We start from the raw sequence: 14,109 nt of genomic DNA, 5'->3' as shown, positions 1-14,109 counted from the left end.
CAAAAGGCAGCCCCCTAGAAGGTGCTGTCGAGGACCTCTGGGCACAGCTGTGGCTGCCAGAGCACCTTCAATCACAGCATGCTCCCCAGTACCAGTTAGGCCATCTGAATATGGCTGTTTCCTTCTAATGCAAGAAAAGGGCCTAGGGCTGGCCTGGCCATGCAGGGGGCACCCACTCCAGAAAGAAAGTTCTGCCTGATTACATGTTACCTGTACAGTTAGAGGCATCCTAAAGTTCATCTGGTATCCTGTCCATCCCTAAGAGCTCTTACATCGAGATTTAGGCGGGGTGAGGAGGTCACATTTTCTTAAACCTAATGTCTTCCATGCAATATTTTACAGCATTGCATCTCGTGGCTGCATTTTCCTTTGAGTCAAGAATCAAGGGGCTGTGTGGTTGGCAGGGGACCCTCTTGCCAACAAGCACACAGGTCTCTCTGGATTTACCCTGTTGTCTCCTAGGTCAGCTGGTCGAATCTGTCCGGGTGCGAGAAGGACAACGCATCTTGTATAATTCCATTGTCAAAGCCAACATCACCATCCACAGCGTTGCTGCTAGTATGTGCCCAACCCCCGGGTAGCTTTCTAGAAGTGCTTCAGACCTGACTTACTCATTCTTGACACACACCGCCCCATGCCCACCACCGGATCCCTCCTGGCCAAAACAAACAAAATACGATTATTACCTGTTCTAGAAAGAATATCTTTTGTTCCTCAGAACTTTATATCTGCCAAAGATCAGAAACAACCTGTGCTCATCAGTGTAGCATTGGTTACATAAAGTTATGATTCATCTAAGTAACAAAATGCCAAAGGGTCAACTACACTCATGTGTATGGAAGGAAATAAACATACATTTCAACTCTACTTCAATTAAGAATAAGTACATAGAGTAAAAAATACTCAACTTGTGCTATTAAAAAAGAAAAGAAATACAAAGCAGCTTAAAGGGTCCCAGAATGTGATCCCTAAGTATATAAAGCTACTGAAAAGCATGTTTACTAAAATGCTAACAGTGGTACCTATGTCAGGGGTCAGCATACCATGGCCCATGACCCACCATGGGTTTTAAATAAAGTTTTATTGGCACATAGTCCTGCCTATCCATTTACAAAGTGTCCATAAGCTGCTTTCCCAGGGCCAAATACTTGTAACAGACATCACATGACCAGCAAAGCAGAGCATTCTTTCCATCTGGTCCTTTACAGAAGAAACTTGCTGACCCCTGGTCCGTATGATGGGACTTGGGATAACTTTTTAAACTTTAATATTTAATATGTTTATACTTCTGTCCATGGAAACAACCCCTGTTTCAATTTTTGTTCTGTTTTGTCTGGCTTTCCCTAGATGAAAATGAACTGGCAGTTTTAACTCGAGAGAATAATTTATATTATGGCAGCCTGGGAATCCAGTCGAGTTCTCTAATCAAAGTGGGTAAAATCCCGATGTTACTCAGTTGTTAAGGACTAACAGTCTTGTTCTCAAACATCTGATCCTTTTTATAAAGAAATTGCTCTAGTTATTAAAATAGCAGTTAGTCATTTAATAGCAATAATGATAATATAACATGAATTTTAATTAATTTGACACTGGAAAAGTAGGTGTCTCAACAAAGGGTATCTAAGACTTTGCTTGGTCTTTTTGGTTTCTTGCTTAGTTGCTCAGTCGTGTCTGACTCTTTGTGACCTCATGGACTGCTGCAGAGACCATGGGGTTTCTTAGAATTTTGTTTTTGGCCTACCTTCTGTAAATATGAATCATAAGGAAAAAGTTAAATCCTCAAAAAAGAATGAGAATGAGCTGATCTCAGAAGTTACTCTTCTTTTAGTTTGCAGACCAAAACATCTGGTCCCAAGATGCGGTCCTGATGTTCACTGACGTGGGGATGCTGGAAATACTGACCCCGCTTCCTGACATGCTCTTTCCAGCTTTCGATTTCCAGAAGTGCCTCCTGAATATCCAAGCCCTTCTCGTGGATCCCCAACTCCAGGCTGGCATCTGCAAAGTATGTGGTGGTGACTTGGGGTGGGGAGAAGGTCATTTTCCAGGAAGATACTAGACCGTCCATTTCCAAAGGGCCTTTGGATCCACAGCAATCAGTGGAATGAGGGGGGGAAAAGGCCATTAAAAAAAAAGTATTTATTTATTCTTGGCTGTGCTGGGTCTTGCTAACTGCTCGGGCTTTCCTCCAGGTGCAGCGAGCGGGGATGCCACTCCAGTTGCAGTCTCAGGCTTACTGTCGCCGTGGCTCCTCTTGTTGCAGAGCACAGGCTCTGGGGCACTTGGGCTTCAGAGCTGCAGCACGTGGGCTCAGTAGCTGCCGCTTCCGGGCTCTAGAGCACAGGCTCAATAATTATGGTGCACAGGCTTAGTTGCTCAGCAGCAGGTGGGATTTCCTGCATCAGGGATCACACCCATGTTTCCTACATGGGCAGGCAGATTCTTTACCACTGAAGCCACCAGGGAAGCCCAGTCAAGCACATTTTGTCCAAAATACCCTTTTATGATGGTGCTACTGGGGCTACTCTCTAGTTGCTTTGTTCTCACTGCAGTTGCCTGTCTTGTTGAGCACGGGCTGTGCAGCATGGGCTTCGGTAACTGTGCCGCGCAGTCTTAGTTGCTCCCTCAGCAGGTGGGATCCTCATGAACCAGGGATAGAACACATGTTCCCTGCAGTTGGCAGGTGGAGTCTTTACCACTGGACCGCCAGGGAAATCACTGATTCACTTTTAAAGAACAGAGTCTGGATGGTGAGACAGCCACTCAGCGTTGGAGGAACCTCCACCTTCACCACCACTACCCTCACCAGGGGACCAGGATGCACACGGGCAGCGATGAGTCCTGCTGCCAGGACAGAACGTTTCAGTTAACCGTGTCATCCCTTATCAACCCCAGGTCTGGAACCAGAAGCAACTCGTTGGTTCTCTTCCTAGGACACCAGGCAGCCAACACATGATCTCAAAAACCAGGTTAAAAAAAGACAAGATGCAATTTCTCTACTTCTCCTCCACACCTTCTCCTGAGTCAGCAAATAGCACAGGGAAAGGGTCTCTCCTCATAAAATTATTCTGGTGAATATATGAAAACAAAATGACAATATTGCCCTGCGCTGATGCTCAGTGTTGGAAAAGAGAGACAGTCGGCCGTTAGGTGCCACCGACAGAAGATGGATCACCCACTGGCTCTCCCATCTCAATTCTGCCCTAATCTGATGGATCCAGCTGCCAATCTGCCAGAAAAGGCAGAGCATGGAGGAACGGGTGTTCAGCCTAACCAGGGAAAATCCAGACGATGGGAAATCTACAGTTCAATGGCATAGAGGGACTTTCATGGTGGTCCTGTGGCTAAGACCCCACCCTTCCAATACAGGGGCTCTGGGTTCAATCCCTGGTCAGGGAACTAGATCCCACATGCTACGACTAAAGATCCCCTGTGCAGCAAGTTAGATCGAAGATCACATGTGCCACAACTAACACCCAGCACTGCTAGATACATTTTTTTTTTTCTTTTTTAAAGATGCCTAGGAAAGAAATGAAAAAGAAAGGAAGGGAGGGAAAACTAGGTTGAAAGAGACTGAAAAGGACAATGTTTACAAACAGAAAAACTAAGTTACATCATCTGGGAATGCATTGTGCTGTGCTGTGGTGTCCTACTCTTTGTGACCACCTAAACTGTAGCCCACCAGGCTCTTCTGGTCCTGGGATTCTCCAGGCAAAAATACTGGAGCTGGTTGCCATTCCCTATGTACTCCACGGGATCTTCCCAACCTGGGGATCGAACCCGAGTCTCATGTCTCCTGCATTAGCAGGTGGCTTCTTTACCACTGAGCACCTAGGGAAGCCCTAGGGATGTGCACTCAGCAATCATTCTAGGAAATGGGGAGGGAGGTGGGAAGGAGGTTCAGGATGGAGGGGACACATGTGTACCTATGGCCGATACATACTGATGTATGGCAAAAACTATCACAATATTGTAAAGTAATTATCCTCCAGTTAAATAAAGACATAAAAATCATTCTAGGAAGAAACGCAAGTAAGCGATTACTGCAGAAGTCAGGCGGGGAGCGGGGCAGGCTACTTCTGGAGAGAAAAAGAGCTGTGACTAGGGAGACCTCCAGGGTCTTCTGGGGGTGCAGGGTCTAGTGGGGGGTGGCTTGAGTGAGCCCAGGCTGAAAGGGTCCATCCCTAGGGACCCCCCACCTGCTCTGTATTTTGGGGTACAGAGGCTTGATTTAATTGATCCAAAGATTGATGGATTCTTTTTTTTTTTTTCTTTTTAAACATAATTTATTTCTAACTAGGTGGAACTTCTGCAGGGAGAATTTGAAAACAAAATGTACACCATTGACATGAACAGCCAGTTGGAGTTGACAGCCCTAATGATACCCCGGCCAGGCACGTTACCTGTCCCACTAGTAAGGACACTTTATCTGTTTGACAAGTGTCTCTTAACATTTGCCATCCTTGGCCTCATGTCTCGTGCCCACAGTTCCCAGGCTCTGGAAATTCCCTAGCATCCTCCCAGAGAGACACTGGCTCATGAAGCCCCCAGAGACTTCTCCTCTTCCTCCAGACACCAGCATCCAGGTGTCTGGCCATGGCTGTCCCTCTGTCCACCCTGCCTCCTTTCTCCATACCGCTATGCCGGTCCTCCAACCCCCTTCGGAGCTGCCCCGGACCCTTTCCAAAAACGCCCTTTCTGCCCAGCTCAGCCAGCACTGGCTTTCCCGCCTACAGGGCATGCCTGAGAAAAAGCGGGCATCCCTGGACCTGAAACCCAGGTGTCCAAACCCGGACCCTTGGGTGCAAGCAATCAAGCTGAAAACAGGGGAGTGGACCAGTGTAAGATTCCAGGGGATGTCCAGTCAGCTGGGACCAGGGCCCGATAGAGGAGCCGTCCTGGCCGCCGGATCTTGCCCTGCTCTCTCACCCGCACCCCTCAAGCCCCCTCCCTGCACAGGACGAGCCTCTCCGCGCCCAAGGGACCAGTCTGGGTCTTTCGGCACTTCAGCCCCAGGCTGTCCTCACAGAGGGCCTCAGAGCCACAGTTAGGGGGTGTGTATGACAAGGGGGGCATATATGGGGATGGAACCTGCAGTAGTATTTGCGGAGCAAGCTGGGTCTTCAGTCCGAAGGGGCACTGGGGCCCCCGGTGGTTGCGCCCCCAAGCGGCGCCCTTCCGCTCCTGTCAGAGCCGGTACAGCGTATGCGTCTCCCTTCCTGTTTCCAATGCTCCCCGCCCCCCCCCCCCCCCAGGTAATAGTGAGCAACCCCCACTCCCTGGGGCTGCAGGCGGTCATCTATGAGGACGGCTACACCTACAACAGCAACACCAAGCACAGACTGGTGAGCTCTTTGTCCCGCACCCACCTCGCGTACCCTTCCCCCCACCCCCACCAAACCCGGATCTTCAGGCTGAGGGGCTCGGCCTTGACCTGCAGATGCCAAGGGTCACCTGATGATGTCCCTCAAGGTCTGACCTCCGTCCGTCATCCCTGCCTTACAAACACTCAGATAAGGTGCTGCAGGGTATGAAGAAGCCCCTGCCTCTTCCCCACCAAGGCAGGTGACAGTCCCCCAGAGGAGGGACGGGAGGAGGCGTCAGGAGGCAAAACGGGCCGCAGGGAGGGGCTTGACTTAAATAGGGGTCTGGGTGACCTTCAGGCCACATCCAGGGTCACACCAGGAAGTCTTGACTTGACCCCAGACCACAACAAACTCTTTGCACCAGACCTTGTCACATCACAGTTAAATAGGAGGGGAAACTGATTCACACCCCGCTGTGGGTCCCCAGGACAGAGGCAGTGAGGGAATGAAGGAGCTTGGGAAGAGGGGCCATTTCCATGAGCTTCTAGCAGGAAATTAGAACCAGAGATGGGCTGGATGGCTCCCAGGCTGCTCCTCCCAACTCCCCCACACCCCTGCATCCGTCACCTGGTCCTGCCCTCCTCCTGAACCCCATTCCAGGACCACCCTGGGGTTGTCCCACAGTGGTAGCTGCATTTTGCATTTTCCCTCTTGGTTCCACAGAACATTTCCCTGAAGCAACAGCACCACTGGGGCAGGGCCAACCCCAACTTCACCTCCAGGTATGTCATCACCTGGATGGTAGTGGCAGGTAGCCCCAGGGTCTCTGTAGGGTTCCCTTAGCAGGAGCTGGGGAAAGCAGGACCAAGATTCAAGCTCCCCTGGTCCAAGGGCGGTAAAGCAAGAATGATTAAAAACTCTTTAGAGAAAGACAAATAGCATATGCTATGACTTACTTGTAGAATCTAAAATATGGCACAGATGACCCTATCTACAAAACAGAGATAGACTCAGACACAGAGAACAGACTTGCTGCTGAGTGGGGGAGGCTGGTCAGGAAGGAGGGATGGATTAGGAGTTTGGGGTTTTAGAAAAAAGTGTGGATACAGAAGCTGTTAAAAGAATGATGTGAAAACATATTCAGCAAGGTGATAATAAAATTGGGGCTCAGGTGTTCTTTTCAATAAGCTATTATTTTTTTTTTTACTCTAAAATAATACATTTTTATTTTCAATAAGCTATTATATATCACTTTAAAAAACTGACTCGGGAAGAGGTAGAAACTAGAGAGAGGTGGGTGCCACCATGTCTGAGCCCATGGTTCTTGGTCAATATTCTGGACTGAATGGATGAAAAGATGAGTGAATGAATGGAGAAATGGATGGATGGATGGGTGGGTACATGGGTGGGTGGGTGGGTGGATGAATGGGTGGATGGGTGGATGAAGGGATAGACAAATGGGTGGACAGATGGATAGATGGATGAATAGAAAAATGAATGGATGGGTCAGTGATGCTTTTTACAATTACACACACTCCCATTGCCTTGTAGCATAAAGAGACCCACAATATCTACCATCACGCTGGACATCGCCAACAAAGAAATTTCATGTGTGGACCTTAAGCCACTGGTATGACCCAAACTTCTGCCATCTCATATTCTTTGTCTTAAGTGTTCAGACTAATGGCAGCAGGCCTTCACTGGCTTTCCCCAAGGGGCTGGCTGAGCTCACACTCAGGATCTGGAAATGGATGCCAAGGTGGCTGCCACTCCCCTTCATCTTCCCCAGGGCTGTGCCTTAGGACTCACCATCCTCAGAGCAGGTGTACCAGCTGGGAGTTATCAAATGGGGGATCTTAGTGGCACCCCATATCTGGTGCAGGTTCTTAGGGATTGACTCCGTGAGTCCCAGGCACCTGGTCACCGCATCTCCATCCAAGCTCAGGGTCTCCAGCCCCTGTTGGGTTGAGTGCGACCCCTCGTGGGCTTTCACTGGGACCAGGCTATGGGAGTCCTCACTGACTTGGGTCAGCATCCCCATTTACCCCTTTCCTCTCCCCTGCCCCGTGTCTCCTCACCTGCAGACGGCGCTCATTTCAGTTGGGTGTGACCTGGAGAAGAAGATCGTCATTCAGAAGTGAGTGTGTCTGGAGGATAGAAGTGAGGGGCGGGGAGAGGAACGTGGGCCTTAGGGACGGTATGAGACAGTCACCATTGCTTCACAGTTGCTAAAGGTGGGTGACGCTGCTGTCTACTTTTGTATATATTTAACATTTCCATAAGGAACAGTTCAATAATGAATCCTAATAGATTAACTTTGAGTTTCCCGCAGGTGGCTGCCCCTCCCCTCCACGGACTTGGGTGATATTCAACTGTTCTTTCTGCTCCTTCAGCCTTTGCTCATTCTCTTTCTCCCTTTTAATCCCTGAGTTCTTCATTTTGATTGCAATTGCTGAGATTTTGTGTTTAATAACCTGCTGAACATTTGGGGGAACTTTGCCTCCAGTTACCGCAGGGAGTGCAGCCATGAGACACAAGGGAAGTATTAATGCTTTGATGTATTTCAGAAAGTTCACATGTTAAATGGAAATTGTTTTAACTGTGTAAATATTTGAGTTTATGTAAGGATGTACACACCGTGCTAAAAGTCACATATGTCTCAGTTTGTGTGTAATATTAATATGCAACTTTGGGGTTAAAATTTTCTCTTAAAAATTAATAATTTACATTAAAAAAAAAGAACAATCACCAGCATGAAATTGCCAAAAAAAAAAAAAGAAGAAGAAGAAAAGGGAGCTTATGTGGTGGCTCAGTGGTAAAGAATCCTCCTGCCAGTGCAGGAAAGACAGGTTCGATCCCTGATCCAAGAACATCCCACATGCCAAGGAGCAACTAACCCAGTGTACCGCAGCTACTGAGCCTGTGATCTAGAGCCCAGGAGCCACAGCTGCTGAAGCCTGTGAATTCTAGAAGCCCCGCTCCGCAACAAGAGAAGCCACCGTGGTGACAAGCCCAGGCACTGCAACTAGAGGGTAGTCCCTGCTCACCACAGCTAGAGAAAGTCCACTCGCAGCCAGGAATAGGGAAATCCGGTGCAGCCAAAAATACACAAATAATTTAAATTAGTGGCTTATATTTTAAAAAACAAAAATCACCAGCATGAAATTTTAGAAAGAAAGAACCCTGAAGATTGGTCAGATGACCATAGTTTTCCCTTCGGGCGGTGGTGTGCTGGTAAACGAGCAACAGCGGGCTCTGAGTAGGTGGGAAGCCTGGTTTGGTAACTTTTGCAGTTCTTATAGTATAAATGCTCCCACTGAGCCCACCGATTGCTACTGACATGTCTCTACTGCCCCACAAAATTCCTGAGGATTTTATGGCTAGCAAGAGCCTGCCTCAGCACTTCACCGCAGAAGGGCACTAATAAACTCAAGGGATAATTCTACCACATTTTTCCCCCAAAATGGAAACGCTTTATTGAATCAGTCAATGATGTATTTAGACCATATGTACACGAAAGCATTTTAAAACAATCTTTTCAAAGCTTCTGCCCTAAAGAGGGTCAGAACAGTATTTGCCACATGTGTAATGAACAAAAGACTTGTATCCAGGATTTATAAATAATTCCTATGAATCAAAAAAAAAAAAAAGAAATGACAAACAAAGAGAAAAATATGGGCAAGAGGCTTGCGCAGGCACTCCCAAATAAAGGGTGGGGGGAAAGGCTGATCAATACATAAAAAGCGCAAGAAAGGTTGTCAACCTCAATAGGAAAATGAAAATGAAAGTGATACACATTAGAGAGGGTTATTCACCAGCGCAGGGGCAAAACTGACAAAGCCTGGACGGTAGCAGTAGAACTTAAGGGGGGGGACCCCCTGGCAGCTTCGGGAGCTTCCAGACACAGCTGGTGGTGTTTTTTCAGCTGCTTTACAATGTATATCTTTCCACCAGCAATCCCACTCATGCACATTTACACTGACCCAGGTTCCAGAATGTTCTCAGCAGCATTATTCTTAATAGCTCCAAGCTGGAAGCAAGCCTACTCAAATGGCCATTAACAGGAGGATGGATAAATCAAGTGCAGAGGTTTTGATACAACAGAATGTCACAGCAGTGAAAAGGCACGAGACAGGGGTACCTGGATGGATCATACAGACATGAGCATGGAATCAAAAGACAGAAAAGAACACAGAGCTTGATTCTATTCTTTAAAAAAAAAAAAAAAATCCAGAATCAGGGGAATTCCCTGATGGTCCTGTTAGGACTCTGCACCACTGTGGAGAACGAGGGTTTGATCCCTGGTTGGGGAACTGAGATCCCACAAGGCACACAGCATGGAAAAAAGAAAATAAAATCTGGCAAAAATAAACTACAGTCGACTCCCGTATCTGCGGGTCCCTCATCCACAGATTTAACCAACTGTGGATGGATTGTGTTTACCTTCTAGGTTAACTGAATCTTCGGCTGTGGAACTGGCGAATGTAGAACTCTCACATACAGAGGCCCCCACTATGGGACTTGGGCATCGTGGGATTTTGTTATTTATGGCAGATCCTAGAGCCAGTCCCCCTGCTGATACCATGTTGCTTAAGGATATAGGCGCAGATGGTAACAGAACAAAGGTAAAAAGGGAAAGGATCATCTCAAAAGTCAGGACACCCAGCTCCCAGATTTTCGAGTTTAACATCGTTCTCCAACCCAAGGAATGAGGGCTCCTTGGCGAAATGGCTGAGTCTAGGCCAGGCAGGGAAGATGCTAGATGAGCCTGGAGCTTCTTAGAGAGCCCCATCCAACCAATGGGGGCGATCTGTGTGCCAAAGGGAACGATTCATCGGTCTTGCACGGGGTCAGGCGGCATCTCACCATGTTTTGTTGCCCACAGTGAACTTTCAGCATGTTACCAAGGAGTCCTCGACCCTGTCGCCCTTCAGGACAACTATAGCTACGTCATTGAGAGGTGAGCGCCGCCCCCAACACACAGTCACACCCATGACCATTTGGTGCGCATATGCGAAAGGCCAATGAATAAATTTTTTTAATTAATTAAATTTTGGGCCATTTGCAGCAGCATGCAGGATCTGAGTTCCCCGATCAAGGATCAAATCCATGCCCCCGCAGTGGAAGCTCAGAGTCTTTATCTCTGGACCACCAGGGAGGTCCCAAGAATCATTCCTAAATCATAATGGAAAAGAAAAAATAATTTACAGAAAAGGGAAAAATAATCATTTAAAATTGATACCATGCCAACTGATATCTGGCCAGCAAGGAATCCAAGGGGGTGAGGACACAGGCAGGGGAGGGGGCTGGGCCTGCAGGGGAACCAGTGTGATGTGGCAAGGTCCCTGGCCCAGGTCTGCCCAGGCTCTGCCACCTGCTGAGCCAGCCTCAGACCCCTCCCCAGCCTGCCACCAGCTCGTGGAGCCCAGCCACTTGCTCGCCCCAACTAGTGGAGTTGGTCAGACGGTTAGCCAAGGCGGGGAATGGGGGTGGCTGGCCATGGCGAACCCTCTATGCAGGGTGGCACAGAGAGCCGATTCCACACTGGTGCCCACCGCCCATCCCCCTGGCATAGGAGGATGCTGATGTGTCTTATATGACCTGGCTCTCCCCACTGCAATACCAGCCAAGAGTCCATCCCCCACCCAAAGTCTCAAAGGTCAAAACTGGTGCTGCCAGGGCTTCCCTTGTTGCTAAAGAAACTGCCTGCTAACGTAGGACACACAGATTCAATCCCTGATCCCCGAAGAGCCTACATGCCTCGGAGCAGCTAAGCCCATGCTACAGCTACTGAGCCTGTGCTCTAGCGTCCAGGAACCACAACTACTGAGCCCACGTGCCATAACTCCTGAAGCCCGTGTGCTAGAGCCTGTGCTTCACAATAAGAGAAGCCCCCGCAATGAGAGGCCCGTGCACCGCAGCTAGAGTAGCCCCCGCTCGCTGCAACTAGAGAAGAGCCCAAGCAGCAACAAAGACCCAGCACAGTCAAAAATAATGATAATAATCAAACCGCTCCCCACACACGCACAAAAAAAAGCTATTAACAAACGGATGTTCCTGGGCTTAACTGACCAATGAGGCTGCAGCCAGACCTCCTCGGGGCACGAGAGTGTCTGAATTAAGGTCTCCAGGGAGAGAGAGAAGCCACAGGATGTGTGTGTGAGATAGACACACAGAGCAAGAGAGAGACACACACAGAGTGGCAGGCAGAGATTCACTTGAAGGACTTGGTTCCCTGACTGGAGGTTCGGGGGAGGCTGAGGGGCTGGCAAGTCTCCCACAGGTTGTCGTTCTAGTCCAAGGCCATCCGCAGGCAGACTTCCTCCTTGCTGGGGGAGGCCCTTCTTTGTTCCACTCAGGCCCTCCGGCTGCACCCACGTTAGGGCAAGCACTGCTTTCTCAGCCCCAGAGAACAAGCTCACAGAAACATCCCGAAATGTGTCTGCCCGCAATCAAGTGCCACAGCAGAGCTCAGAGGACCTAGAAGGCCAAGTGCCACCCCCAGGGGCATCCCAAGGGCCATGCTGACAGTGGCTGTGGGTCCCCTGCTCAGACACCCTCCATGGCCGTGGTGAGCGGCCCCACCTGCAGAGAGGAAGCGGGCCGGTGGGCGGCTGGACGCCTGGGTGCCTGGGGGAGCTTGCCCATGTCTGTGTCCTGTCTCCCACAGGGGAGCCTACGACCCCAACTTCCAGGGGCAGCAGGCCAAGGAAGACCTGAAGGTGTATTACCCCTATGAGAAGCTGGGCTGCCCCCTCCTCGCCTACTATGACATCCCGTGGAAGCCAGTGGTGGAGCTGTGAGACCGCCCCCCAGGCCCCCACCATCCTCCCCACCCCTCTGCCCAGGCTGCATCCTCACCCTGTCTTTTTTCCTCCGCAGCTCCCAGCTTGCACACCTTTCCCCTTCCCCGTCTTAACTCGGTGGCTTTAACAAAACACACCAGGGACTGGACTGGGTGGTGGGCGTGGGAGTCGGGGTGCACACGGGCACTGACTTTCTCACAGTCCTGGAGGCTGGAAGTCCAAGATCAAGGTGTCTTGCGGTGTCTCAACCTCTTCCCATGGCACCAGGGCCCACTCTTAGGACCTTGCTCCATCTCAATCGCCTCATTAAAGCTTCCAACTCCAAATATAGTCACAATGGGGGGGGTTAGGACTTCACATAGGAATTGGGGGGGGCACCTTTCAGGTGCACTCACTCTGGCCCCTCCCATGGATCCTGTCTTCTTTCATCTGATCCCATCCCCAACCTGCCCCCAATTGCCCCTCCACACTGAGGATCACTGGACTAAATTGTCGACAACTGAATGATGGGAGTTGGTGATGGACAGGGAGGCCTGGTGTGCTACGGTTCATGGGGTCGCAAAGGGTCGGACATGACTGAGTGACTGAAGTGAACTGAGCTGAATGATGGTGGGAACCTCAAACATGTGGAGACATTAAGGTTCATTAGAGCATCTCTGGTGGGACTTCTTTGGTGGTCCAGGGGTTAAGACTCCATATTCCAGCGCTTCCACTGCACAGGCTCGGGTTCGATCCCTGGGTCGGGAAGATCTCCTGGAGGAGGGCATGGCAACCCACTCCAGGATTCTTGCCTGGAGAATTCCATGGATAGAGGAGCCTGGTGGGTTACAGTACATAGGTTTGAAAAAAGTCGGACATGATTGAGGCAATTAACACTCATACTTTCTCATCAGAGGAGGGTGTAAGCCCCAGCCTGGCAGGAGACAAATGTGCATTCAAAAATAAGAATTGGGGGTGGGGGGGGGCACAGGGCTTGGCTGCACAGCTTGCAGGATCTTAGTTCCCCAGCCAGGACTCAAACCTTGGACCCCAGCAGTGGGAGCTCAGAGCCCTGACCACTGGACCATCAGGGAATTCCCTCAAAATTAAGGATTTAGAACAACTCAAATTCATCACCCTAGAACATCTGCAGCTGTCAGAATTAAATCAACACCCGCTCCCCAACCCTACCCTCACTGGGTCAGCACCCGCTGTCCCTACCTGCAACTGGGAATCAGGGCTAAATGTCCCAGAGGCGTCAGCTTGGGGGTGGTGGTGGGAGAAGACGTCCACCCCCAGACGAGATGGTTTCACCAGCCCGGCATAGCTGGGCCCCTGGCCTCCCGCAGCCTCGCCTGTACGTGCCTTGTCCCAGGTGGCGCGAAGGCAAGTTCCAGGAGGTGGTGGAGGCCGAGTATGTCCTGCTGGAGGTGAACGGGCTATTCACCTACACGTACTCTCTGACAGCCGGCATGGCAGGCTGCAGTGCCCAGCCGCAGAACTGGACCACCATCACCGAGATGGCCGGCGACACAGCGTCCTTCTCCTGGGACCGCGAGGTAAGGCCTGCGCTCTTGAGTAGTCCCAGGGCAGGCCTGGGAAGGCGATGTCCGGTCATGTGCAGTGTGTGCTGGGAGCCGGCTCGACCTGTTCAGGCAGCGGCTAACCAAACACCGGAGACTCCAGGGGCTTTAAACAGCAGCATGGATTTCTCACGGGTCTTGGAGGCTGAAGTTCAGCATCAAGCCGCCAGCAGATTTGGGGTCTGGTTCACGGGTGACGCCTCCTGTGTCCTCACAGAGCAGAAGGGGTGGGGGAGCTCTTCCAGATGCCTTTGCGCCCAGGTGCATGTTCAGTCCTGTCAGACTCTGCAACCACGTGGACTGTGGCCCCGCTGCAGCCCCCGCCCCCCGCCTGCCCCAGGGCTCCTCTGGGCCTGGGGTTCTCCGGGAAAGAATACTGGAGTGAGTTGCCATTTCCTGTTCCAGGCCCAGGTCCCTCTATAAGGACACAGAACA

The 14,109-nt window shown here is 50.4% G+C and overlaps 1 protein-coding gene across 1 annotated transcript in view; it reads left to right on the top strand.

Moving 5' to 3' along the window:
- CATSPERD (cation channel sperm associated auxiliary subunit delta) overlaps positions 1 to 14,109 on the top strand; it is a 35,469-nt gene that overhangs the window by 14,781 nt on the left and 6,579 nt on the right. The window contains exons 10-20 of the mRNA XM_069590312.1: positions 463 to 558; positions 1,348 to 1,430; positions 1,829 to 2,005; positions 4,301 to 4,414; positions 5,256 to 5,345; positions 6,030 to 6,088; positions 6,858 to 6,936; positions 7,391 to 7,443; positions 10,192 to 10,266; positions 11,977 to 12,105; positions 13,467 to 13,650. Of these exons, the coding sequence (XP_069446413.1) occupies positions 463 to 558; positions 1,348 to 1,430; positions 1,829 to 2,005; positions 4,301 to 4,414; positions 5,256 to 5,345; positions 6,030 to 6,088; positions 6,858 to 6,936; positions 7,391 to 7,443; positions 10,192 to 10,266; positions 11,977 to 12,105; positions 13,467 to 13,650 (1,139 nt within the window). The remainder of the gene's footprint in view (positions 1 to 462; positions 559 to 1,347; positions 1,431 to 1,828; positions 2,006 to 4,300; positions 4,415 to 5,255; positions 5,346 to 6,029; positions 6,089 to 6,857; positions 6,937 to 7,390; positions 7,444 to 10,191; positions 10,267 to 11,976; positions 12,106 to 13,466; positions 13,651 to 14,109) is intronic.

Source organism: Ovis canadensis, chromosome 5, assembly GCF_042477335.2.
Source record: "Ovis canadensis isolate MfBH-ARS-UI-01 breed Bighorn chromosome 5, ARS-UI_OviCan_v2, whole genome shotgun sequence".
NCBI lineage: Eukaryota > Metazoa > Chordata > Mammalia > Artiodactyla > Bovidae > Ovis > Ovis canadensis.
Note: the sequence above shows the minus strand (reverse complement) of the source record. Positions and strands in the feature narration are given on the sequence as shown.